The sequence below is a fragment of the Mustelus asterias genome, chromosome 27 (genome assembly GCF_964213995.1).
Source record: "Mustelus asterias chromosome 27, sMusAst1.hap1.1, whole genome shotgun sequence".
NCBI classification, from domain to species: Eukaryota; Metazoa; Chordata; class Chondrichthyes; order Carcharhiniformes; family Triakidae; genus Mustelus; species Mustelus asterias.
The window spans coordinates 29,514,335-29,542,197 of record NC_135827.1 but is presented as its reverse complement, the minus strand read 5'-3'; the positions used below and the strand labels follow the sequence as shown (position 1 = coordinate 29,542,197).

The window sequence follows — 27,863 nt, the reverse complement described above, 5'->3', positions numbered from 1 at the left end:
CTTTGGGCTCCCCTAGCTAACATTCAAACATCTTCTCTGGTTTAAACAGCAACAGCATTACATGAAAAAGTACTACACGCCTACACGTGGCTTGCTTTCCCTCCGCTAAAACATTCCCCCCCCGCCCCCCCCAAACAAATTGCTTTGCCACCCGAATGCCTTCCCCATAATTCGCATTAACATCGTTCAAAGTGACAAAATTGTGACGCAGGGTTTTGGAATGAAGCACGCTTCTTATTTTTTTTAAAAGGGAAGGAGAGACACAGATTGAGTTTCTGCCTTCTTTGTTATTATTTGTTTGTTTATAAATCAATAGAAAAATTCAATAAAGTTGCAGACTGCAAAACTAAAAATGACATTTAATTTGTATTCCATGAACTCCATGCATTTATTTAAATAGGATTGTTAATTTCAATTTGGCACATGAAGTCCAAGTAAATCACTCCTTTCTGTGACAGGAGGAACAAATTAATTTAATCTTTCATATACACACTGTATTTTGAATATTTGTTTCAGTAGAAACATAGAATCATAGAATCCCTACATTACAGAAGAAGGCCATTTGTCCCATCGTGTTTGCATTGACCACAATCCCACCCAGGCCATATTCCCGTCACCCCACATATTTACCCTGCTAATCCCCCTGACACTAGGGTCAATTTAGCATGGCCAATTACCCTAACCCGCACATCGTTGGACTGTGGGAGGAAATTGGACCACCTGGAGAACATGGGGAGAACGTGCAAACTCCACACAGAAAGTGACCCAAGGTTGGAATTGAACCGGGGTCCCTGGCGCTGTGAGACAGCAGTGCTAACCACTGTGCCGCCCCAATAGAAAAGCATGAAGATCAAGTGGGTAACGCTGATCTGATGTTAGTATAAAATAAGTGCATTACCAGATGGAACACTTTGGAGGTGTAAGACTCTATTTGAGGGTGTTGCCTGGAATGAAGCATCTGGAATAACTCCTGAACAACAACAATAAATATTTACATGGTGCTTTTAATGCAACAAAATGTCGCACGGCACTTCACAAGAGTACTGTGAATCCAAGTATGATACTGAGTCACGAGGAACTATTAGCTCAGATGACCCCAATCTCGATCATCATTTACCAGAAGGTTGGACTTGAGGAATGTCTTAAAGGAGGAAAATGAGTTGGAGAGGTGGAGGGAGGGAATTCCAGAGCTTGGGGCCTGGGCAGCTGAAGGCATGGCTACCAATGGCAGAGCGACTATAATGGACAATGCGCAAGAGGTCAGGGTTCAGGGAGTGGAGATATTGCAGGGTTGTGGAGCTTGAGGAGATTAGAGGTAGGGAGCAGCAAGGCTGCATGGAGTTGGAAACAGGGATGAGAATTCTAAGGTCAAGATGTTGCTTGAGCAGGAGCCAGTGTTGGTCAGCGAGCGTGGTAGCGACAGGGGAGTTAAGATATGGGCAGCAGAGTCTTGGATGACCTCAAGTTAGAATCATAGAATAATAGAATCCCTACAGTGCAGAAGGAGGCCATTCAGCCCATTGAGACTGCACTGACTCTCTGACAAAGTATCTTACCCAGGCCCACACCCTATCCCCGTAATCCCACATATTTACCCCCACTAATCCCCCAACCTACACATTTTGGGACACCAAGGGGCAATTTAGCATGGCCAATCCACCTAACCTGCACAGAATCACTACAGTGCAGAAGGAGGCCATTCGGCCCATCGAGTCTTCATTGACTCTCTCTGACAGAGTATCTAATCCAGGCCCTTTCCTCACCCTATCCCCATAATCTCACACATTTCCATGGCTAATCCCCCTAACCTACACATCTTGGGACTGTGGGAGGAAACCGGAGTACCCGGAGGAAACCCATGCAGACATGAGGAGAACATGCAAACTCCACACAGACAGTCATCCAAGACTAGAATTGAACTCGGGTCTCCAGCGTTGTGAGGCAGCAGTGCTAACCACCGTGCCACCAAGGGGGATAGCACACGGGTGAGCAGCCAGGGGCACATTGCAATAGTCAAGTTTAAAGGTAGCAGGGGTTTCAGCAACATTGAGCTGAGACAGGAGCAAAGTCAGACGGTGTTACAGAGGTGGAAATAGGTGAATGACACGCATATCAGGTTAGAAGTTCCTCTCATGATCAAATGTGTCACCAAGGTTATGAATACTGACTTAATGTCAGAATGTTGCCATGGAGAGAGACGGAGTCGATAGCAATGGAGTTTGGAGAGGGGACCATAAACAATGGTTTTAGACTTCTCAATATTTAATTCAAGGAAATTTCTGCTCATCGGTTAGTGGATGTTAGGCAGGCAGTCAGATAATGCAGCAACTGTGGAGGAATCAAGAGAGGTGGTGGGTGAGATAGATATGTTGTCAGCACATACGTGGAAACTAATGCCTTTGCTACCAAGGGACAGCATGTAGATGAGACATTGGGCATGGGGATGGGCCAAGGAATGATCCTTGGGGACACCAGAGGTAACGGCATGAGAGCAGGAAGAGAAGCTATTGTAACTGCCTATGATTAGATAGCTAAGAATGGAACCATGCGAGAGCAGTCTCATTTAACTGACCAGCAGCTGGAGGAGGATGGTGCAGTCAACCATGTCGAAGGTTGCAGACAGATGGAGATGGGTGAGGAGGGAAAGTTTACCCTTTGTCACATTCACATAGGATGTCATTTTACCTTTCTAAGAGCCATGACAGTGGTGGAAATCTGATTGGAGGGATTCAAACATGGAGTGCTGAGAAACGTGAAACAGATTCCAAAGATGTGCAGGTTAGGTTGATTGGCCATGCTAATGTGCCCCTTGGTGTCAAGGAGACTAGCTAGGGTAAATGCATGGGATTGGGGGGACAGGCCCTGGGGGGGATTGTGGTTGGTGTAGACTTGATGGGCCGAATGGCCTCCTTCTGCATTGTAGGATTCTATGACTCTGAGATTTAGAACCTCTACTGACCTCAGAAAGCGTGCTCAAGTGAAAATTCATACCCTCCAAATTGGGAAAAGTGCCAGCAAACAATTGTTGCTGTTGTTTATCCCCTGTGGATAATTCAAGGTTTCAGGGTGGGTGGGAGGTTGGAGTGATAGGTGGGGGTTAGTCTTTCCTTGGCTTTATGATTATGACAGTAAGAAGTCTCATAACACCTGGTTAAAGTCCAACAGGTTTATTTGGTAGCAAAAGCCAATAGCTTTCGGAGTGCTGCTCCTTCGTCTTACCTGACGAAGGAGCAGCGCTCCGAAAGCCAGTGGCTTTTGCTACCAAATAAACCTGTTGGACTTCAACCTAGTGTTGTGAGACTTCTTACTGTGTTTACCCCAGTCCAACGCCGGCATCTCCACTTTATGATTATGAAGCAGGCTAGCTTTGTAAAACGCAGCAGGAATCCAGAATCCCCATCTTTTTCTTCTTAAGTGCTACAAAACAGGAGAACACTATGGATGCAAAGCTCTGCCAGTACATGTAGAATAACTGAAAGGGCTCCATCAAAACAAAGACAGGCCTCGATTCAGTGCTTTTGGGGCCAGAATGGGTGGGGGAGATGGGGTTGTAGTGCCAGGGTTGAGCTGGGAAGGTGGTGGTATATTCTGGGCTGTCCATACATCTCCGAGGGCACTTGACGTTTTTGGATTAGACACGTTGGAAGGGTTAGTTGGAAGCAGCCAAGAAGCCCCCTTGAGTGATATGACACTCCACTTTAATATCATCAGTAACCCAGACTAACTTCTGCCATCTTGCAAATCAAGGAAAGCTCAATGTCCTGGTCACAACTAGGACCGAGATCAGCAAACCAACAATTGAAGATCCGAGTCAGTGCTGCTCAGCTCCACATCATGTGGTGCTGCAGTTACCCGCGGTAACAGTTACCGCGGGTAACTGCAGCACATCATGGGAGCAGCTGCAACAAACCTTAGACAATTTAATTTTCACAGCATAAATTCTTCTTTGGAGATGTTTTATCATGTTTCCAGCTCTTGCTTTAGGCTTTTCATCCTTTGCTTTATCTTGCAGTAGCACAGAGACCTACTACAGGAAGAATGGATCTTCCTTTTTACCTGCAAGTTTTCCTCATATTCCTCCTTCTAAATAACATACAATTCCTTTTTAAATTCAGATTTTATATATCAGTGGACACCTTTTCCGGTTTCTAATTTCCTTTTCATATTTCCTCTGTCCCAATGCCATAAGTGTTTCCTGAGAATACTTTCTAATCTTCATTCACTTTTTCTCCAAGGATTCCATTCTATCTTCCTAACCTGCATGTCTTCACCTCATTTGTAGGCAACCTTTGTTGGCATTTATCCATCCTATTCTTCCTAGGTGTCTTCAGGAGCATGCTGTGATAATTATCCCAGTCAAGGTTCTTTCAGGATCTTAATGTCTGCTTTAGTTGTGCTGGTATCACAGACTAATATCCACATTTTGCCAACATTTAAATGGGTCGCGCCAGTTATACCGGGCATGACCTGCTGAGATGGTAGCCCTGATGATGAACACTTTTCAATGGAAACAATCTAAAGATTGGTCATGAAGATTTCAAGTGTTGGGGCTGTGGCTATTTCCTTTGGGAGCTTATTCCATTGTGGGATTGTCCTTGTGAAGAAACAGAGAAACTAGAAGCAGGAGGAGGCTATTGAGCCTTTTGAGCGTGTTCCGCCATTCATTTTGACCATGGCTGAGCATCAAATTCAATATCCTGATCCTCCCTTCCTCCCCCCATCTCCCTTTAGCCCCAAGAGCTACATCCATTTTTTTCTTGAAATCAGACAAAGAAACCTTATTAACGCACCGTCTTGGAAACAAATGGTCTTTGTAGTTTGTGGGTAGGCCACCTCACGTTTTGCCATTGCCAGAGGCCTCCAGGTACTTGCTTCCGTCAATCCCCATTAGTCCATTCCATATTTTATAGAATATAGTCATTCTATTTTACTCCCCCACTTAATTGTTGTGATGCCCATTCCAAATCTTTGACTGAGGATGTGACACTGGTGTATTTCCCATACTGATTTGCACAGAAACATCTCTGTAGAAGGATCCCACACACAATTTGCATTCTCCAGGATTTGGACAAACAAATGTTTGGAAACCTGATATTGTTACTGCAATGCCAAAAGATTCAACCAAAATTCATAGAATCCTAGAACCCTGCAGTGCAGAAGGAGACCATTCGGCCCATCGAGTCTGCACTGACAGCAATCCCACTCGGGCCCCATCCCCTTAACGTCACGTATTCACTCTGCTAATCCCCCTGACACTAAGGGGCAATTTAGCACAGCAAATCAAGCTAACCTGCATATCTTTGGACTGGGGGAGGAAACCAGAGCACCCGGAGGAAACCCACGTAGACACGGGGAGAACGTGCAAACTCCAGGGAGTCGCGCGAGGCCGGGAATCGAACCTGGGTCCCTGGCTGTGAGGCAGCAGTGCTAACCACTGTGCCATCCTATTGTACTTCAATATTTGGAAAAACTCCAGAAACCCCGACTGCTGCATACGTCAAGGATGTTACAAACATAGAAGTGCTCATTCATAATCACTCAAGCGCTTATTTTCTCTATTTGTTTATTTTAGTATAAATCCTGTTTTGTATTCATTATTCTTAGTTAATTATAGGAAGCAGATACGCCCAGAAATAAGGTTTTTCACAAGTTCAGAAGATCCATGGTGTGCCAGTGCATCATTGGCAATCCGTCCCCAGTGATTTACATTTTTCAATCTGTATCTACTGTTACATGGAACACATCCATGTTAATATATTAGTGGGTAATGATTATTATAAAGATGTAACTTCAGAGTCACATAAATTTGACTCCGATCAAAAGGATACAACTAAACTGGTGACCGAGATCAACATTTGGCAAATGTTGAAAGGCCACTGAAGCGAAGAGATGTGACAATTTATTTAAAGAACCATTTAGGTGTATTGATAATTGAACTTCAAGTTTATAGAGGGGACCTTCGCGTCAAGGTGTGTGTTCCGTTTCAATCCTAATACAGGTATGTATAACCAACTTTCATTTTCAGTGACCTGCCTGATGCCATTGGTACTGCATTGGAAGTTTAAATATCACATTCCCAAGTGATGGGATGCCTTGTCATCCTGAACACACTTACACTGAAGGCCAAGTGCTTTCTAAGACTCCTTCTGAACAAGACTACTGCTCTTTGGTCTCTCAAGTCCACTCCACGTATGACTAATTAACCATGCACTTCTCCCTCTTTCACCCCGCCTTCCAAATCCACTTACTTTTAATCCCCTAAACTCATTGTCATAACTCACTTATTTAGGAGAATGTTGCCCAGGCTAATAAAGTGTAGCTATGAGGGGAGGTTGGAAAAGTTGGGAACAAAGAAGGCTGAGGGGTGGAGGCAAAATACTGCGGGTGCTGGAATCTGAAACAAAAACAGAAAATGCTGGAAAAACTAGCCTTGATGACCCTTCGTCACTCTGACCAGGGGTCATCCAGACGTGAAACATTGGCTCTATTTTCTCTTCACAGATACAGTCTGACCTGCTGAGTTTTTCCAACATTTTCTGTTCTGGCTGAGGGGTGACTTGAGGGAGGTGCACAAAATTATGAGGGTAAGAGGTAGGATAGGACAGGATAAAATTGTTTCCCTTGGTGGAGAACTCTACAACCAGGGGACATAGATTCAAGATAGAGGGGACATGAGGAAGAGCTTTGTTACACTGAGGGTGGTGGGGTGTCTGGAATTCACTGCCCGAGTTGGTGGTGGAGGCAGAGACCCTAAACTCTTTAACAAAAAAAAGCACCTGGATCTACACCTTAAGTGCTGTGAGCTACAGGGCTATGGGCCGGGTGCAGGGAGGTGGGATTAGCAAGGGCGCCTGGGGTGTCCTCAGGCTGGCGTGGACAAGATGGGCTGAATGGCCTCCTTTCTGTGCTGTAAGGTTTGTATGGTGGGGGAAGGAATTAAGGCGTTTGGGGTGGCAGAAATCAAACTTCTGGCGGGGAATGAGGTTGGTATTTGAGAGGTAGAGTCACCCCTCGGGATGTCTCTTACATGCAGCCCGAGAGCTATCTATCTTCAGAGGCAGGGTAAGGGCATTTAGCTTCTTGGCCTGAAATGGTGCATGAGCACCCGAGTGAATAGATAAACACACAGAGAGAGCCTCATTCTGTTTCTCCATGTGCGCAGTTGGAGATAGGAAACTATAGAATGAAGCAGCAATCATTCAAATCATTAAAACAAAACCTTTGGTACCCCTTGTGGCACGTTTGGACAGATATTCCCCACACTCAAAAGCTTTGCAGCACGATTAAGTGACTTTTTTTTTGAAAAAAGTAACATGAAATTTCATTTTGGTGAAATACAATTCATCACGCTCAAATTATCTTTAATTTCAGCAATTCACACAACATTGTTGCTAATAAATACCACTGCAACTTGAGCAGAACATTTCCTGACAGTACTAACAGCTATTTCTATTATTGCTTTCTTCAGGGAACCTAATGAAATTAGGGAGATAACATTCCTCTCCCTTATAAGGCAGATTTATGCTTCACACCCAGGCATCTGCCTGGCCTCCTGACTCCTAATCCACTGCTATTATAGGCAAGAGACTTGCTACAGAATATTAACATGTGCGCACACTATTCTGAAGTATTTTGGCTTTTGTGCTCAATAACTTTGGGGGGGTGGAGAGGGGAGGGATAAAGTAAAATCCTCAGAGGTGTTACACAACTATCATCTTGAATGCAAATAATTTTCAGCGGCAGACAGCATGAACTGAATTTAATTACATGCAACTCTTATTTACTTTCATATCGCTTCGGGATTTTTTGTCCTGACTTTCTACTCTAAAGGTAATGAACTACTGAGGGTGGCATGGTGGCACAGTGGTTAACACTGCTGCCTCACAGCACCAGGGACCTGGGTTCAATTCCGGCCTCAGGTGACTGTCTGTGTGGAGTTAACACGTTCTCCCCGTGTCTGCGTGGGTTTCCTCCCACACTCCAAAGATGTGCAGATTAGGTGGATTGAAAATCCTACAGTGCAGAAGGAGACCATTCGGCCCATCGAGTCTGTACCAACCACAATCCCACCCAGGCCCTATCCCCATAACGCTAGCTCGTTCCTCTGACACCAAGGGGCAATTTAGCATGGCCAATCCACCTAACCCGCCATCTTTGGACTGGCCATGCTAAATTGTCCATTAGTGTTCCAAGATGTGTATCTTGGGGAGATCAACCATGGAAATGTGTGAGATTACAGGGATATGGTGGGGAAAGGGCCTGGGTTAGATTTTCTGTCAGAGAGTCAGTGCAGACCCGATGGGCCAAGTGGCCTCTTCCTGCACTGTAAGGATTCTATGAAGGTATAGTTCCCACTGTGACATCATTCATTGAAGTAAAGAGATACTGAAAGTTCACTGAAGTAGAGGTATGACAATTTATTTGAAGAACCATTTTGGATATACTGGTAATTGAACAAGTTTATAAGGGAGACTGTTGCATTGAAGTTTGTGTTCCGCTTCAATCATAATACAGGCATGTATATCCAGCTTTCATTTTAAATGCTGATACTAATTGTGCTGCATTGGAAGTTTAAATGTCACATTCCCAAGCGGTGGGATGTAGAGATGTGCCCAGTCATTCTGAACACAGTGTTACACTGGAGGCCAAATGCTTTCTAAGACTCCTTCTGAAGCAAGAATGCTGTTTGGTCTCTCAAATCCACTCCATGTGTAACAAATTAATGAGTGATTACTTTCCAAGATGGAGACTGGGTGCTAAGTGTTGGCGGCCAATTAATTGCTGGAAGGCACGGGAAACGGGAGTTAGTCCTCACCCTGTCTGCACAGCAGCAGGAGGCATTGGCTTGCTACCAGAAGCCTCGTTGCTCCCCCCTCTCCTATACCCAGGGAGACCGAGACATTCCTAAAAGCTGACTCAGCAAGGCGTACTTAAGACAGAGATAGATAGGTTCTTGATTGGTAAGGGATCAAAGGTTATGGAGAAAAGGCGGGAGAATGGGGTTGCGAAACCTATCAGCCATGATTGAATGGCGGAGCAGGTTCAATGGGCCGAATGGCCAAGTTCTGCTTCGATATCTTATGACTGCACAGTCTTATTCACAGCATCACGTCTTGATGCACTGTGACATCTTTAAAGGTTGGCTTTTCTGCCATCAAGACCCTACTCTTCGTGTTAAAATTTTTTAAAAAAATCCTGAAATCCAATTAAAAGCGTTGCTCGAATAGAAATTAGAATTTGCGTACATGTTTATTTTTAAAAAAGAAAGGCTGCATTGGGAAGCACTGCAACGCAAGGAAGGTTTCTACCTGGCCAATTTAAAGAAAGGTCCGGCATCAGATAATCGACAACAACATAATGAAAAGCAAATCAAGTTATTAAAGCACAAGTTAATACTTTGTGTTACTCAACTTGCAATTTAACCAACAGGGAAATTAGCAAGCCATCCAATGGGAATAAGATCTTCAAGTTTGGGGAGAAGCGAATAAAATGCTATAAATCATTAAGATAACAAATGAATGATGAAGTGGAAAAGGTTAACTGGTGCACCAAAAGCTAGCTGCCAGTGCCTGTGCTGAAAGCAGGCTTGATGATGAGTAAATTAAAAGGAAGAATGCCACTCTCATTAAGTGAACGGGCAGAGTGACGGGAGGGATGTTTTCATTTAAGAATAATTGGATGAAATATCGGACAAGTCACTCTCTGACCTAGAGTCCCGGTGCTTGGTCAGGGTTGCAATCATTTGCTGCCGTGGATGGCAACGTTGAAACTTGAAAGCCCACTCCAATACGTTCAGACCCGACAGTCCTCACTTGGAGATTAGCTGCGCAGTATTACTTTCAAATTAGGGTAGCACAGTGGTTAGCACTGCTGCCTCACAGCGCCAGGGATACAGGTTCAATTCCAGCCTCGGTCACTGTCTGTGTGGAGTTTGCATGTTCTCCCCGTGTCTGTGTGGGTTTCCTCCGGTTGCCTCCCACAGTCCAAACCTAACAGTGCTGGTTAGGTTGATTGGTCATGGTAAATTGCCCCTTGGGGTCAAGGGGAATTAGTAGGGTAAATACGTGGGGCTGCAGGGATAGGAACTGGGTGGGGGTGTTGTCGGTGCAGACTCGATGGGCCGAACGGCCTCCTTTTGCTCTGTAGGGATTCGATTTATTCTTCTTCTATGGAAGTTGCTGTCCCTCCAATGTGGGGGCCTCCCTATTTGGATGGGTGAATTTACCCACATATTGTTGTATGATTCCCCTTCAAATGGGCAGGGGATTTGGTGAGCAACCCGTTTTGGGATTAAGACACTAAAGCTCTGGCATTTTACAGCCATGTGTTAGGACACAAAGGTGATACTGGAGGGAGGGAGGTTGGGGGGGGGGGGGAAGAAACGGATAGTTCAGTGGTTCCCAGTGCTGTGAAGACCTCCCAAGTGTGCTGGGAAAAAAGATTGAAAATTCATGTAATTAGACTATAACTAAAACCTTCACCTTCAGCTCTGCGGTCTGCATCTTCAAGACCGGACAGATCTCGGGCCTCCCATGCATGCGCTGGGTGGCAAAGAGCTGCATGTGTGCGGTTTAGATTTTTTTTTACATTGGTCAGCCCCATGCGCATTGGCCAACGGGACTTGGAGCTGAGGAGTGTAACATGTACTTACGACATACCTGCAGCTTTTGAATGGACTTACCTCACATTAAGTTGATCTTTCTCTCCACCCCAGCTATGACTGTAACACTACATTCTGCACGCTTTCCTTTCCTTCTCTATGAATGGTATGCTTTGTCTGCATAGTGCGCAAGAAACAATACTTTTCACTGTATACTAATACATGCAATTTGTAGAGTATTTCCACAGATTATTCCACCAGCACTGCAGAGTATTTCTCACACGATGCATGGATTCCTGCACAGACTACAGCTGAGACAAATCCGTTCAAAAAATAGATTTTGCCTTGAATTCCCTTACACCGCAGTAATGGGGGAGAAGGAACAAAGGTGTCTCAGCATCCACCTGGTAACTCTACCTTCATGCTACCCACTGGCTTAAGCTGAATCCTGACAATCTTGCTTGATCCAAATAATCTGTGAATAACATACTGCTGCCGTGATTATGCCATTAATCATGGTCAGCCCTTTGCTGATTCACCACAACTCTGCAGCTCATTACAACAGTCCCAATACTCATTCAGTGAAAGATTTTCAGTTCGATTTAATATTCCAATAATCAAGTGGTGGCACAGTGGTTAGCGCTGCCGTCTCACAGCACCAGGGACCCAGGTTCAATTCCACCCTCGGGTGACTGTCTGTGTGGAGTTTGCACCTTCTCCCAGTGTCTGCGTGGGTTTCCTCCGGGTGCTCCAGTTTGCTCCCACACTCTAAAGCTGTGCAGGTTAGGTGGATTGGCCATGCAAAATTATCTCTTAGTGTCCTGAGATGTGTAGGTTAGGTAGAATAGGCAATGGTAAAGGCGCAGGGTTACAGGGATAGGGTGTGGGGAAGGCCTGGGTAAGATGCTGCTTTAGTGCAGGCTCAATGAGCTGGATGGCCTCTTGCTGCACTGTAGGGATTCAATGGTTCTATGGCTCATAGTCTAAATAGCATTGGCCATGCTAAATACTTCTTCAGTGTACCCGAACAGGCACCAGAGTGTGACGACTAGGGGATTTTCACAGTAACTTCATTGCAATGTTAATGTAAGCCTAATTAAGGACCCCATGCACTCCAGACATACTCTTTTCCACCATCTTCCATCAGGAAAAAGATACAAAAGTCTGAGGGCACGTACCAGATGAGTCAAGAACAGCTTCTTCCCCACTGCCATCAGACTTTTGAATGGACCTACCTCACATTAAGTTGATCTTTCTCTACACCCTAGCTATGACTGTAACACTACATTCTGCACGCTTTCCTTTCCTTCTCTATGAATGGTACGCTTTGTCTGCATAGTGCGCAAGAAACAATACTTTTCACTGTATACTAATACATGTGACAATAATAAATCAAATCAAAATGGCTACCAATTTGACATTTATACACTGAAGTTTGTATAAATCCCAATACCAATGCAATATTTCTTGACAAAACTACCCGAGATGAGACTGCAGGAAGAATGCACTGCAGATCTGTGGCTCTGTAACCTTAGCCAAATTATCACAGATGGGTGTGGGTAAGTGTCTTAGCTAAGAATGTGAACCAATTAACCATACTACTGTGACTGGCGTACTCCACTGGGTGCGGTGGGGGGAAGTGGGGGGGGGACAGGTTGAAAAATATATTTTTTAAAAAGGGGGAAGGCTGAAGCTAAAGTCAACAGTGGAGTAGGATGACACTTTATAGTTTATTCACCACTACTTTCCTCCACTTGTACCTCTCCAGAGCCTGGAGTGAATCCTGCTCAACTCCATAGGTGTCATCACCCATCTGGTTTCTCAATGCCAAGTCATTTGTCTTTGCAGGGTCAAAGTTCCACCAATCAAGCCAGTTCTGGCCCTACATCCATGCCCCCATGCCTTCTTGCAAGGGCCACACTTGCCAAAGTCATCAAGTAGAAACTAAAAGGAGTAGGCCATTTGGCCCTTCGAGCCTGCTACACCATTCATTACGATCATGGCTGATCATCGAATTCAAATATCCTGATCCCCCGTTCTCCCCATATCCCCTGATCCCTTTAGCCTCAAGAGCTATATCTAATTTCTTCTTGGAATCAGACAAAATTTTGTCCTCAACCGTATTCTGCGGTAGTGAATTCCACAAATTCACCACTCTCCGGGTGAAGAAATTTCTCCTCACCTCAGTTCTAAAACAATCCTCAAACAATGACCCCTAGTTCTGGACTCCCCCACCATTGGGAATGTTCTTTCTGAATCTACCCTGTATAACCCTGTTAGAATTTTATAGGTTTCTATGAGGTCCCCTCTCACTCTTCTAAACTCCAATGAATATAATCCTGACTTCGTCTCTCCTCACATGACAGACCTGCCATCCCAGGAATCAGCCTGGTAAACCTTCACTGTACTCCCTCTATAGCAAGGACATCCTTCCTCAGATAAGGACACCAAAACTGCACACAATACTCCAGGTGTGGCCTCACCAACACCCTATACAATTGCAGCAAAACATCCCTATCCCTATATTCAATTCCTCTTGCTATGATGGACAACATACTCCTTCTTTACTGCCTGCTGTACCCGTGTGCTTATTTTCAGCGACTGATGCACGGTGCACCAAGATCTCGCTGAGTATCCACCTCTCTCAATTTGCACCCATTCAAGTAATAATCTGTCTTCCTATTTTTGCTACCGAAGTGGATAACCTCACACTTACCATGTTTCACAGTGAGCCTGGTCTGATTCTTGGCACGTTACTCTAACGTGGAGGATTCGCAAGCAAATCAGATTCTCTTATCACCCAATGCCTGAGCCCAGGCACACTTTCCAAGGAGTCACTGGGCAGTGACAGACAGCATTAACCCTGGCTGATCTTTACCCGGGTGCTAATGCCAAAATCCTCCTTCCCTGGATGGGGTAAATTGGCAAAGGCCGTGCCTGGGAGATGCACTTACCATCAGACAACTGTAATATATGGACAGAGTGGATGGTTCGTGAGAAGAGAGGGAGGGTGCTAAATATAGATGGAATAAACTTTTAAAAAATTAATTGAATTTCATAATAGCAAACGATAATTTAGATTAGTCCTATATAACACTCATTTCTGAAATCTGTTTTGCTGTTCTTAATAACTGCACTGAATTTAAATTAACTGCAAGTCATTCGCTAGTGAGGAGTGAAATAAATGCTCGGCAAAGTCTTTGCTCTTTGTATTAACTTCAAGTCACATCCCCGCATCTAAATGCTTTGATTTAAAAGGAATGCAGTCATTATTTTTTCATTAACAATTCTAAGAAATTAGATTCTGGTGAGATTGAAGCAATATCTGCTTACACCATTACCAATTCTAAGAATGTTTGGGCTAACCGTGAACTTCCTCCTTCAATAAAGGCAGTCATGAGATTATTGCTTATATTTCAATTATTGCAGTTTGATCAACTTTGACTCAAATTTATTCTATGTCAACTGTTGCAACTTTCATTACAGAGCAAATATTCCAGCTCGAGAGACTTTGGCAGCAATGCTACAACATGGGACATTTTGGTAACTTCTGTCAGAAAATTGCGATTGCAGTGGTTAGGCGCTCTCCCTCCGCACAGCAGTCTGCCTCTCACTATCTCCCCTCTCCTCGGTTAGTTTTGCTTTTCTGAACAGGGCCAGAATTCAGCAGCCATTCATGCCCCCTCCATTGCTGCAAGCAAGGATGGTGAACTTGGTACTCAGCCAAATCTACGTTCACTGCAGCGGGACCCCACACTCCCGCTGGCGTGAACGGCCGGAGAACTGGTTTCTAATCTTTTGTGGCATGAACCCACGCATCCTCGCTGACTGTGACCAGGAGAAACTGTCCCTCCTCATCTTTTGCGACCTGCCAGCAACCTTTGACACAGCTGGCCACACCTTTCTCCTCCCAACACCTCTCCTCCATAATACAAGCAGAAAATGCTGGATAAACTCAGCAGCTTCAGTGGAGAGAGAGAGAGAGAAGGAGTAAGACAGAGTCAATAAGTGGGATTCTTCCGTCTTGCATGCCCCAAGACTGGAAATTCCTGCCCGAGTTCAGTGGACCTTTGAATGTTTGCCGAATTCTCTAACTCACTATTTCACCCCCGCTACAATTCCTGTTGCAAGTGAAACAGAAGAATTTAGGCCAATGTTTCCAGCCTGTACGACTCCCCCACAGAACCTGCTGAGTTTGTGCAGTATTTTCTGTTTATGTTTCAGAATTCCGGAATCCTCAGTATTTTGCTTTCATCCTCTCCTCCACTGTCCAGCTGAATGTGACCACCCTCACCTGGTTTCCAGTCTTGTCTATCCGGTCGTGCAATGGTTCCTCTTCCTGCTTCCACATCATTATCCTAAGGATCTATCCTCGGACCCCCTCCTATATCCCATCCACGTATTGTCCCTCGCCAACAACATTCCAAAAAGCACATCAGATTCCACGCACGTGGTGATTGACATTCAGTTTGACTATACCGCCACCACTCTTGATTCCTCCACTGCCTCGGCGTTGCCAGGCAACATGTCCGAAACCCGAAACCAGATGAGCAGAGATTTCCTCCAAGGATTCATTGCGAAAACCAAATCTATTGTCTTTGGTCTCCAAACTCTGTTCTCTATCCACCACGCTAATATCGTTCACCTCTGTCCCTGTTGAATGCATCATCTACACTTCTGTTGCCTCCAGATGCGACTACTCCACTGCCCTCCTGACCGCCCTCCAATATTCCACCCTAAATAACTGGAACTCATTCAAAACTCTGTTGCTCGTACTCCACCTCATACCAAGCTTCACTGGTAACCTGTGCCCGCTGATCCAGGCTTGCTCCCGGTCCACCAGTGGTCCAAATTTCAAATGTTACCATCCATGTGTTTGTATTGGCCAGTAATCAGGAATAGAAATCCAATTACCAGACCAGACAGAATGTTTTTAAGGCAAGAATAGATAAATTTTTGAACAGTAAAGGAATTAAGGGTTATGGTGAGCGGGCGGGTAAGTGCAGCTGAGTCCACGAAAAGATCAGCCATGATCATATTGAATGGCGGAGCAGGCTCGAGGGGCCTGATGGCCTACTCCTGCTCCTAGTTCTTATGTTCTCCCCCAATTGACACCAATTAAATGTTCAATCCCGAATGAATTTGTAGATATATGTTCCAACTTATGGTGATAGATACCCGAAAAGTCCAAGATAATGAAAATGGTGTGCCCAGCACAATAGGGGTTACCCTCAGTGACTGATCCTATTCTGCTCTCCAAACTTTGAGTGGGGGGGACGGAGGGGGGGAATGGTTTGCACACATTTGTGTTGGTTCTGGAGGAGTGACAAAGAAAGAGCGTGCGGGGAATGGAGGATATCATTCTGTAAATGAATAGCAAGTCCTCTTATTATCTTCCACAGGCAGAATGTCATCAATCCTCAGCCAGGGGGGAACTGAGCTGCGGGCCAGGCTGCAGTAGCATTCACTGCCAGGCAATTAACATGTTAAACCCTGCCACTGAGGCTTCATTAACAAGACGATGTAACTGGGACAGCTCCCAGGCTTGAATAAATCAGCAATTTTTTTTTTTGCCAAAATCCAGCTTGGAACATTGGCAAACCCCGAGCTTCAAACACTAGTGTTCGTGCTTGTGGTCCTTTTGGTCTTCTCTGTAATTAACAGTAATTTTTGTTTAGCTTCGAAACAGACACGCTTTATTTTTTTGCCCATTATGCCGTGTCAGCCAGGTGAAATTTGAATAATTAGAAAAAAAAAATCAAGAAACCTCGGGAGAGCAATGAAGTTTCATGTTAAAGTGGAGATTCAGATCCCCCCACCCCCTGTAAGAAGCTTGTCCTGTTTACATGCAGATTATTCGAGATACAAGGGAGCAAACCTGTGGGAAAAACAAATGTAAATTTTATTAAAGCCTCTGCTGTTTATGTTCTGTTGAATCCAGTGCCAGGAGTCTCATCGCAAGCTTGTTTATGCCAATATTCTCCCCCCTACACAGCAACCCCCCCTCCCCCCAACCACCCCCACTCCAGTGGGATGTATTGCCATAGACACAGCCAAGCCACCAGTTTCCAGCCTTGGCATGAGACAACTTGCATTTATACAGCAGTTTGATCATTCAGCATTGCAGGGTTCTCCGCCATTGAGGGGGGGAGGGGAGGGGGGGGGCGCACGGCAACCAACACAGACACGCTTGGCGTTAACCATGCACAAAGCATTTTCACAGCGGAGGAAACCCTGAATTTGGTAGCACGGGTGGTTAGCACTGTTGCCTCACAGCGCCAGGGACCCGGGTTCAATTCCGGCCTCAGGGTGACTGTCTGCATGGAGTTTGCACGTTCTCCCCGTGTCTGCGTGGGTTTCCTCCGGGTGCTCCGATTTCCTCCCACAGTCTGAAAGACGTGCTGGTTAGGTGCATTGACCCTAGCGGGCGCCGGACTGTGGCGACTTGTGGAATTTCACAGTAACTTCATTGCAGTGTTAATGTAAACCTTACTTGTGACTAATAAATAAACTTTGCTTTAACTTTTTTTTACTTAAGTGAAGGGTTGGGCCTTGACAAATAACCTCAGCCGGTACGGGAATTGAACCTGCGCTGTTAGCCCGCTCTGCATCACTAACCAGCCGTCTAGCCAACTGAGCTCAACCCAATTGGAACCCGGGTGACTGTCGCACGGATAACAGTACCCCTCAGGGTCTCACCACACAACGGGAGGCGGGTGCCAACCCATCCTAGGACGGACTGGATCATCAAACACTGTGCCAACTGGACAGTTTCTTATTTGAAGTGCACAGAAAGCCAACACATTCCCATTGGCCAGGCATTGTTGTACATTAACACAAACCCCACATTCTCAACTATATTAAGACAGCATCTGGTTTGTAGGACTCTTGTGTATAAAAATAGAGCGTATTAATAACTCTTTTTCTCAGTCCAAGTACAATCTATTTAAATTAGAACCTCACCTGATCTGCAGTTACAAGGGATTCACAGTTAAAACTTCATTTGGAGCAGCACAATTAGTAAGCAGCAAAATATGCACAGATTAGGAGGAGTTAAAAACACAGGCTTACCTCCTACAGACACACCAAAATTAGACTACACAGCTGTGGACTAATAACACAAGCAGTGTGTGCATAAAACATTGTGCTGGTTCTGGAAATAATAAATGTTATCTAAAGTGGCAAAACAAGCCTTCAGGGCGAGGTATTCAGGTGCAGCCTTTAGTTCAGCACCATTTTGGGGCAGGGACAATCGAACAATTGATGCCTCGCACTGGAGGTGAATGGGAATCAAGGCACTAGTGCTACAAGTCAATAACCCTCCCTCTCTCCCACTGGTAAAGTGCAGCGTCACGTTGGCGTCCGGGTGACACAGTTAAATCCATGTCAACTGGCACAATAGCTGTGATCTACACTCACAAAGATTAACGACAACTCCAGCTAACCCAGGGATATTTTGTTCCCTGAAAGAGGAAGACAGTGCGGAAAAACAGCTGACTTTTTAATCCAACTATAATGAATAGATTTATTCAAATATTAATACGTTGCCATTGACGACCAAACATCCTATAATCCTCTCGCCAGATGTTTTCCCATTCAATGAATGGCATGATGAATGGCAGACTTGTTTATTCTTGACACCAGTTCACTGTATCAATGACAAATGTGCACATTATGAAAATTATTAATAGCTAATCTTCAAAAGAATTGCTGATTCCAAAGTCCTGAAGACCTGGTGAAATCTCAGTTTTACACTCTGATGGTTCAAATTTGTGTTTGCTTTATGACAGAAAGGGAGTGGGAGGGGGGCTACTGGGGACAATTACAATTCAAACAGCACTTGAGAAGAATTTCTTAAAAAAACCCATGTGAAAAATAATTTTAACAAGGGGCCGTCTGATCCCAGTTAGCAATCTATAGCCAAATATTAGGTTATGGAATAAAGCTAAAGTTAGTGCAATGATCATTAAGGACCTCATTATTTTATCATCAGAAAGCAGCACCAGTCATCAATGCAGTCCATTGCTTCTGACAAGGAGGAAGAAATAGTAGCAATATGCAACTTTGACAAAGTCTGCCAGATATTCATTCCCCCCAAGAAAGGAGCTTTAAATGTCAGACTGCCAGACGTCAGCTATTGATTCAGTCGATCTAACATTCAGAAACAGCTTCAGCAGAGGTGAAAGTCAGTAGCTTGCTCAGAGAGCAACACCAGCCTTTTTATTATTTTGTCTGATCCCAATTTTTGATTTCCCTTTTGTGGATTGGTGGGGAGGTGTTGGAAAGACTGGAGGCATGATTATCTACCTGTTGAACCAGGCCAGGGACACCCTCTTCCGTGGCCAAGTCCTGGAGGGGAACTTGAGCCCTCAGCTTCTGGTTCCGAGGCAGGGTGCCACCCACTGAGCCTTCCCACTTAAGCCAGTGATCTGCCTGCAGTGTGCATTGGGAGAAGAGGTATCTCTTGGAGGCATTCTCCCCACTCTTGATCGTCATATTGGGTGTCATGTTATGGTGGCCCGGTGTGAATGCAAATTTTACAATTTCCAATACTGGGAGAGCACGGAAGAGTCAACTCTTCACCAATAGTATTATTTTTTAATTCATTCATGGGCCATGGGTGTCACTGGCTGGCCAGCGTTTAACCCTAACCCTAGATGCCCTTGAGAAGGTGGTGGTGAGCTATCTTTAGCTGGCAAGTGCGGCTCTTTTGTTTGGACAGAGAGCAGAGTTGACAGTATAACTTTGATCTGTCAGGCAACAGAAATATGGTATTATCAGTGTAGTGATAGCCCTTAATCTCAGAACTCCTGCTATAAAATCAAAGGTTTATTTATTCAAAGACCAACTTCTGTTATGGTTAAGGATGGAATTGAGGTAAGTTTGACAATCAATCATTCCAAGTAAAATATAAAGTACAAAAATGACAGAAATAACAGAGCAAAATAATATACCAATGATCATTCAATTATGTTCTTTACGTTTTCAAGGCTCAAAGCTGAACAGTTATGAGAGTTTATTCGTTGTTTGATAAAATATAGTATTGGACTATTCTTAAAACTTGTTATTTCACATTCGAATTCAGTTAGTTGCTTAGCGTTCCATAGACGGTAACCACCAAGAGATCTATCTGTGGATCGCAAGTGGTAAAGAGTTTGTCAGTGATATTTTGTGAGGGTCTGTTTTTGAGTGACTCCCAGGCTACGATCTGTAATTAGGGCCAATAATGACTGTCGTCTGAACACTTGCAGTTTCTTTACGCTGCCGCTTTTGCGATTTGATTAAATGCGAACCGTTTTTTTGGTGAGGCAGGGTAAAAAAATTGAAAGAGCAAGGTAACAGAATCTCTACGCGCGTGGACCAGACTCGTGTGAAAGCAGAGAGCAACACCTGGCCTTCGGGTGCACCTGAGCCAACCTCACCCCGCCCAAGACTCATCTTGCCACAAAGAAACAAACTGACTGAATAAACATCAAGTTTTACCAACCGTGAACTGATGGTTCTGTCGTCGGCGGTGTGGCTACACACAGGGAACAGATGATTTGAGGAAGGGAAGAGACAGTAGGAGCAGCATGCACAGGAATGGGAAAAATGGAATAGAAACGTAAACAAGCATTTGAGAAATTCCATGACAACAAGCAACAATTAGATTGTTAAAAAATTCTCTTAACAAGTGGGGGGAGGAGGGGGGGGGGGGGGGGGGGGGGGGGGGGAAGAGGAAGTGGGGGGGAGGGGAGGGGGGTATGGGTGAGGGAGGGGAGGGTGGGACCTCAAAGCTGTAAATAAAAAGAAGCCAGTGAATGATCATCTCATCTTAAAAGACCCCGTCACATGATACACTAAACGGCAGTTGTCAAGGCAACAATGATTAATAATGGTTGCAATGATTACATTAAAACCAGCTGAACAGCACAAACATCAGATCAAATCACTTTCTCATTCAACACTTCAGTTAAAACGCAGCCCTTTCGTTTGAAAGAAAAGCAACAGCAACAAGAAAAAGGAAAAGAAAAACAGGCGTCTACGGTCATTTCCTCAACATCTCGGGACTCCCCATGTCGCACTGCATTTCATTCGATGTTAAAGAGAGGAATCAAGTTGACTGGTAGACGGGGCAACCGTGCCTGATGTCCCAGCAACTGTGGACCAAGGGAGGGACGAGGCGAAACTATAATTTTCTAGCTTAGGAGAGGCAAGTCACTGTGCAAAAAAGGAAAACATGGAAGCTTAAAGGTTTAAGGCAAAGTTCCTAAACGGTCGAGAGCATATTTAAAATTTTTTTTTTCTCTCAGAATGAGAGACTTTATTTTAGATAAATAATAATTTTAAAGCTTCGGACGACAATTGCACGTTTAGTTGGCTTTCTACGTCTCCCTCGAGTTAAGTGGAACAGTTTGGAGCTCAGCATTTTACCAAAGCACATCCTGCATTTGGATCCTCTCGCTTCTAATTTTAGACACCAGATTTTAATCAGTTCTATCCTGATCGGCTTTGTCCTGCTGGCTGATGCGTGGCCCAGAGCATGGCGGCTGCTTTCTGTGTCAAGTCAAATCTACCTGCGTGGGGTTTCCTCCGGGTGCTCCGGTTTCCTCCCACTGCTGGAAAATGTGCTGGTTAGGCGCATTGGCCTTGCTAAATTTTTTTTAAAAAAATTAAAGTTTATTTAATAGGGTCATAAGTAGGCTTACATTAAACGCTGCAATGACGTTACTGTGAAAATTCTCTAGTCGCCAAACTCCGACGCCTGTCCGGGTACGCCGAGGGAGAATTTAGCACGGCCAATGCAACTAACCAGCACATCTTTGGGACTGCGGGAGGAAACCGGAGCACCCGGAGGAAACCCATGCAGACACAGGGAGAACGTGAAGATTCCACACAGACAGTGACCGAGGCCGGAATCAAACCCGGATCCCTGGCGCTGTGAGGCAGCAGTGCTAACCACTGTGCCACCCGATTCTCACTCAATGTACCCGAACAGGCGCCACTGGGGGGGTTTTCACAGTAACTTCATTGCAGTGTTAAGGTAAGCCTACGTATGACAATAATAAATAAAAACAAACAAATCTATTCAATCCCCGATTGTATTACTTTGTTTAAAATGTAAGTTTTTACCTTAAGAGAAATAGAATCCATTCGAACTCTACTTTGAACAGTAACTTATTGTAGCTTTAACTCAATGAGGCAGATGCTGACTCAGATCAATTTCTGCCGGGCTGGTTAGATAAAGTTTCCTGAGCTATGGGATTACAAATTGATGGAACAGTTATTCATCGCTGTGTTAGCTCCAAGGTCCATATAGATTTCAAGCCTACACATAAATTGTTCTTTAAAAAACTAGGTTATAGGTGACTTTTTCCAGTTACAGCTACAAATCTTAAAACTGCCAATTAGCTTTACTGGGCAAATTTAACAAACATGGACAAAGTCCAAGGTACATACAATCTCCGGGAACATCTCAGAAAATAAACAAGGCACCAATCTTTTCGCTTCTTTGCCGTTGGACTCTGAACTTTTCCTACATTGCTCTAGCCTACAAAAGAAAGGGAGATTGACACTGGGCTTCAAGAGGGTTATCTTCAGTTGGTTGCTATCTGCTCCTAGAAGAGGACAGTGGAGAGGAGTGAGGGCAGGACTGAATGTCTGTGTGTGGTTTGAGTGCGTGTTGCAGTTGGGGGAAGACAATTGAATTTTAAAGTGAACACCACCAAAGTGCCCGTCTCAGCTCGGGCCAACTGCCTGGGTGAAGGCAACAAAACAGGAGATGGTTGGTATTTGCCTGGTCAGTTCCTAAATAGGAATAGGAGGTGGCCATTTCATAGAATCCCTACCGTGCAGAAGGAGGCTATTCAGCCCATCGAGTCTGCACCGACTCTCTTTCAGAGCATCTTACCCAGGCCCACGCCCTCTGCCCCAATCCCCTTAAGCCCACACATTTACCTTGGCTAATTCCACTAACCTAGGTCAATTTGGCATGGCCAATCCCCATAACTTACACATCTTGGGATACCAAGGGACAATTTAGCATGGCTAATCCATCCAACTTGCACATCCCCTCACACTCATGCCCCCCACACCCACCCATTCAATGAGGTCATGGATGAGCAGTACACCTCCATACACCTGTCTTTCCTCTACTTCCTTCAATAACCTATCTCAATTTTAGAATTAACAATTGATCTTGCATCATTTACCATTTGCAAAGAGATCCAAACTTATACCATGTTTTTAAACGTGGTAGAGTTTCCTAATTTCACTCCTGACGGGTCTGCCCCTAATTGCTAGGCCGTGTCCTCTGGTTCCAGACTCCCCAACCTGCAGGAATATCTATGTAGCCGTTTCCTTTGTGGACTTAAAAATGCCAATTAAATCACCCCTTCACCCTCTAAATTCCAGGGAATACAAACCAACGTATGCATAATCACACCTTGCATTGGAACCCTTGGGAGTCCAGGCACCATTCCAGTAAATCTATACTGTATTCCCTCCAAGGCCAATGTATCCTTCCTCAAACATGGTTTGCAAACCTGCAATTAAGTTACCTGCTGAATGAAGTTATGGTGCACTCTCTCTCTACTGGCTCACCGCAGTTCCCACCATATCTAGTTTAGTTGGGACCCCTCTAATCCCATTCTGACCTTGATGGGGACAAGTAGCCACCCCCTCCCCCCATCCCCAAATTAATAATCAGTCAGCCAGCCATTTGATACCTGGCAGCTAATTAAGCTAACAGGCCGATTTCCCACCCCCATACGCATTAGATGGAAAACTTGTGCAATGTGTGACATTTTCTAAATAATGCTTGAAGTTTTGGGTGGCACGGTGGCACAGTTGCCAGCACTGCTGCCTCACAGCATCAGGGACCCGGGTTCGATTCCCGGCTTGGGTGCGGAGATTGCACGCTCACCCCGCGTCTGCATGGGTTTCCTCCGGGTGCTCCGGTTTCCTCCCACAGTCAGAAGGACATGCTGGGAAGGTGCATTGGCCGTGCTAAATTCTCCCTCAGTGCACCCGAACAGCTGCCGGAGTGTGTCGGCTAGGGGATTTTCACAGTAACTTAATCGCAGTGTCAATGTAAGCCTACTTGTGACACTGATAAATAAAACTTTAAATTTAAAAACTTTAAACTAAGTTATGGGCACAATAGGTTAATTCAGATTCAGAAAGGGAACAACTTAGCAGCTTCTCTCCACTTTTGATACAGAAGTCTGATATCTCTTACTGTGAGATAACAATGTGATAAAGTGAAATGTTTTTGCCTGGAGTTGTACTGCTTGCTAATTAAGTGGATGCATTAAAATTACTGTTGTTGCTGAAAAATAAAGCCTCTACTATGATAGTGGAGAAACTTCGGGCAAACAGATAAACCATTTGTGTGCCATATGCAATTTCAAACCTATGGAGTTACATAGAACATAGAACAGTACAGCACAGAACAGGCCCTTCGGCCCACGGTGTTGTGCCGACCTTCATCTGAAACCAAGATCTAGCTATCCCACTCCCTACCATCCTGGTGTGCTCCATGGGCCTATCCAATAACCGCTTAAATGTTCCTAAAGTGTCTGGCTCCACTATCACTGCAGGCAGTCCATTCCACACCCCAACCACTCTCTGTGTGAAGAACCTACCTCTGATATCCTTCCTATATCTCCCACCATGAACCCTATAGTTATGCCCCCTTGTAATAGCTCCATCCACCCGAGGAAATAGTCTTTGAACGTTCACTCGATCTATCCCCTTCATCATTTTATAAACCTCTATTAAGTCTCCCCTCAATCTCCTCCGCTCCAGAGAGAACAGCCCCAGCTCCCTCAACCTTTCCTCATAAGACCGACACTCCAAACCAGGCAGCATCCTGGTAAATCTCCTCTGCACTCTTTCTAGCGCTTCCACATCCTTCTTATAGTGAGGTGACCAGAACTGCACGCAATATTCCAAATGCGGTCTCACCAAGGTCCTGTTGTCGGAAAATGAACAAGGAACCTAAAAAGCTGGCAGGGGTGGAAATAAGCAAGGAGGTTTCTACTCCAATAAAGATGGAAAATGCTTTGCTTAGTTTTGTTTGATGAAGTGAAAGATGATCAAATAAAACGACATTGTTCTGTAGAACAATGCGGCTGGAGATGTGGGGGCGAGATTCTCTGGCCTCCCAGACATGTATATCTGCTGCCAGCGGGAGGTGGCGCTAGGGGCGGGACGCTCTGGTCCTGTCGCTGTCAATGGGAATTCCCATTGACGTCACCCCATGGGCGGCGGGAAACCCACGGGTGGGAGAGTGCTGCCGGCGGGGCTGGAGAATCCAGCTTGCAGGACTGGAGAATTCCGGCTGTTGAATTTTCGCTGATGCATTTACAGCATCCATGGGAAGGGAACAATTTAACAAGTTATTAGGTTAAAAAGCTAACATTTTCAACGGTCAAAATCCAAGTAGAAAATAAGATGTACGGGGGGGTATAATTTGGATACAAAATACAAGGATATAAAATATTAAAGTGAAATCTGCATTCTCCCAAAATAGTGAGAGTTTGCGCAGCAGTGACAAATGTAATTTGTGAATGTTGCAGATATTCAGCATGGCTTCAAAAACATCACTTTTCTGAAGAGATGAAATTAATCAATTCTGGTGATAACTGGAATCGTTTCTGGGTAACAAACTGGCGATAAAGCAGCACCAATTGGAGCACAATTGTTAATCGCTCTGTGACACTGTTCCTACAGGTCAACATTATCTACCCGTGCCAGTGGAAAATAAAAAATGAGGAGAAAAGAGGCAGATACTAAACCGACTGCTCTTATAGGATTCTGTTTATTGCTTTTTAAAAAGAGGTGGATGATAGGAAATGTTGTCCAAGTTTAGTTGAAATTCCACCTGCGTTGAGAGCTATGTGTGTCATATTACTGCATGCTGCTTATTCCAAAAGCAACACATGATAATGTTCAATAAGTGAATAAATTTAATAGTTTTTTTCCTTAATAGATTGTAATAGCATTTATTGAGTATGTAAGATATCGGTTCTCAGTTTTGGAGGGAGACAAGGCTAAGAAATCTTTAGCAATGAGGCAATGGGCGGCACACTGCTTAGCACTACTGCCTCACAGCACCAGGACCCAGGTTCAATTCCAGTCTCGGGTTACTGTCTGTGTGGAGTTGGCACGTTCTCCCCGCGTCTGCGTGGGTTTCCACCGGGTGCTCCGCTTTCCTCCCACAGTCCAAAGATGTGCGGGTTAGGTCGATTGGCTATGCTAAAATTGACTCTTTGCCGCAGAAGGCTGTGGAGGCCAGGTCATTGAGTGTCTTTAAGACAAGAGATAGATAGGTTCTTGATTAATAAGGGGGTCAGGGGTTATGGGGAAAAGGCAGGAGAATGGGGATGAGAAAAAAATCAGCCATGATTGAATGGCGGAGCAGACTCGATGGGCCGAGTGGCCTAATTCTGCTCCTATGTCTTATGGTCCCTAGTGTTGGAGGGATTGACAGGGTAAATATGTGGGGTTGCGGGAATACGGCTTGGTTGGGATTGTGGTCGGTGCAGATTCGATGGGCCAAATGGCCTTCTTCTGCATTGTAGAGATTCTATGATCGAGATACGGAAAAAAAAATTAAGGTGAAAGCTAATTATAGCGTGCGTGTCCACTATAACACTCACATTTTCAAAATCAGTTCAATAACTGGCAGAGATATGGGCTACATAGGATTAACTGCAGAAATCCTCCTTAACCATCAGACACTGATGAGATTAATTTTGACATTTGTATTTGTTTCAGAGTTGATTTAAACATTTCAAATGAGAAGGAAAATATGTAAGGATTGGGGAAAGAGATTATAGTGAACCTAAGTTGCTATTACCTCCGCAGGTTTAAACGAATGAATACCTACGACTTTGCGGAAGGTATATTTAATATAATTGTCCTCAGTGGACAGTCACTCACTGACTTGTTTGGGAGCAACTCAGAATTGAAGTCATCAGAAAATGCTTACAGTGGGAACCGTGCATATCCATTTCCATTCTGCTCCAGAGCAGCAATAGGCAGGTGACAGAAACAAAAAGAGAAAATGCTGGAAAAATCCAGGTCTGACAGCATCTGTGGAAGCCATGATGTGGAGATGCTGACATTGGAACTGGGGTGGGCACAGCAAGAAGTCTCACAGCACCAGGTTAAAATCCAGCAGGTCTATTTGGAATCATGAGCTTTCGGAACGCTGCTTCAGGTGAGTGGAGGTAGGTTCACAAACACGGCAGATATAGGCATCAAACCTACATAGAAAGAACATAGAAACCCTACAGTGCAGAAGGAGGCCATTCGGCCCATCGAGTCTGCACCGACCATAATCCCACCCAGGCCCTACCCCCACATATTTTACCCACTAATCCCTCCAACCTACGCATCTCAGGGACAATTTTTAACCTGGCCAATCAACCTAACCCACACATCTTTGGACTGTGGGAGGAAACCGGAGCACCCGGAGGAAACCCACGCAGACACGAGGAGAATGTGCAAACTCCACACAGACAGTGACCCGAGCCGGGAATCGAACCCGGGACCCTGGAGCTGTGAAGCAGCAGTGCTAACCACTGTGCTACCGTGCCGCCCTTGTGTTGGACTTTAACCTGGTGTTGTGAGATTTCTTACAGTGCAGAGGGAATAGAGCCAACGTTTCGAGCCTGGGTGACCCTTCGTCAGAGCTAAAGACAGGACAAGAATTTTTTTCTTTTTCTGTGTTTGTTTCAGATTTTTGCATTTGCAGCATCTTGCTTTTTTTCAAGGCTTGTACACCTTCTGATTGACAGCCAAATGCAGGAAGGACATTTAGTCTATATTGTTGCTTGTGTGACTTCAGCTGACTGGCATCAGTGAGGCAATTCATTCACCATGCTGAAAATCTGGGGCACTGCTTCTCCACAATGTTAGAGTAATTATTACAATTTCATATTCCAGCACCTCTCCAGCTGATTTAAGGCAATGTGCACGGTGGAACTGTACTGTACAGAGCAGGCAGGTTGGAACCCCCAGACCAGAATTCTCCAATCTCATACGCCCCCGCCAGTGCCACCAGCGGGAATGGAGAATTTGGCGCTCAGCCAAAACTCCATTCTCTGCAGCGGGACTGGAGAATCCTGGCTGCAGGCGAGGTGGGAGAATTTAAATCCCCCAGTCTTTGCTGGGTTATCTGATGTCAGCCAGAATGCTACTTGGGGACTAAACCGCCCTTGGTGCACATGGGCATTCGGCTGGGTAGAGGGCATGTGGTGCATGCGGGAGAGGG

The 27,863-nt window shown here is 44.9% G+C and overlaps 1 protein-coding gene across 6 annotated transcripts in view; it reads right to left on the bottom strand.

Annotated features, from left to right (window-relative positions):
• cadm1a (cell adhesion molecule 1a) overlaps window positions 1-27,863 on the bottom strand; it is a 455,101-nt gene that overhangs the window by 16,572 nt on the left and 410,666 nt on the right. For 3 of the 6 annotated variants that reach the window (XM_078198989.1, XM_078198990.1, XM_078198992.1), the window contains one exon: window positions 20,088-20,120. The exons of the other annotated variants lie outside the window; for them this stretch is intronic. In XM_078198989.1, the coding sequence (XP_078055115.1) occupies window positions 20,088-20,120 (33 nt within the window). The remainder of the gene's footprint in view (window positions 1-20,087; window positions 20,121-27,863) is intronic. 6 annotated transcript variants of the gene reach the window in all.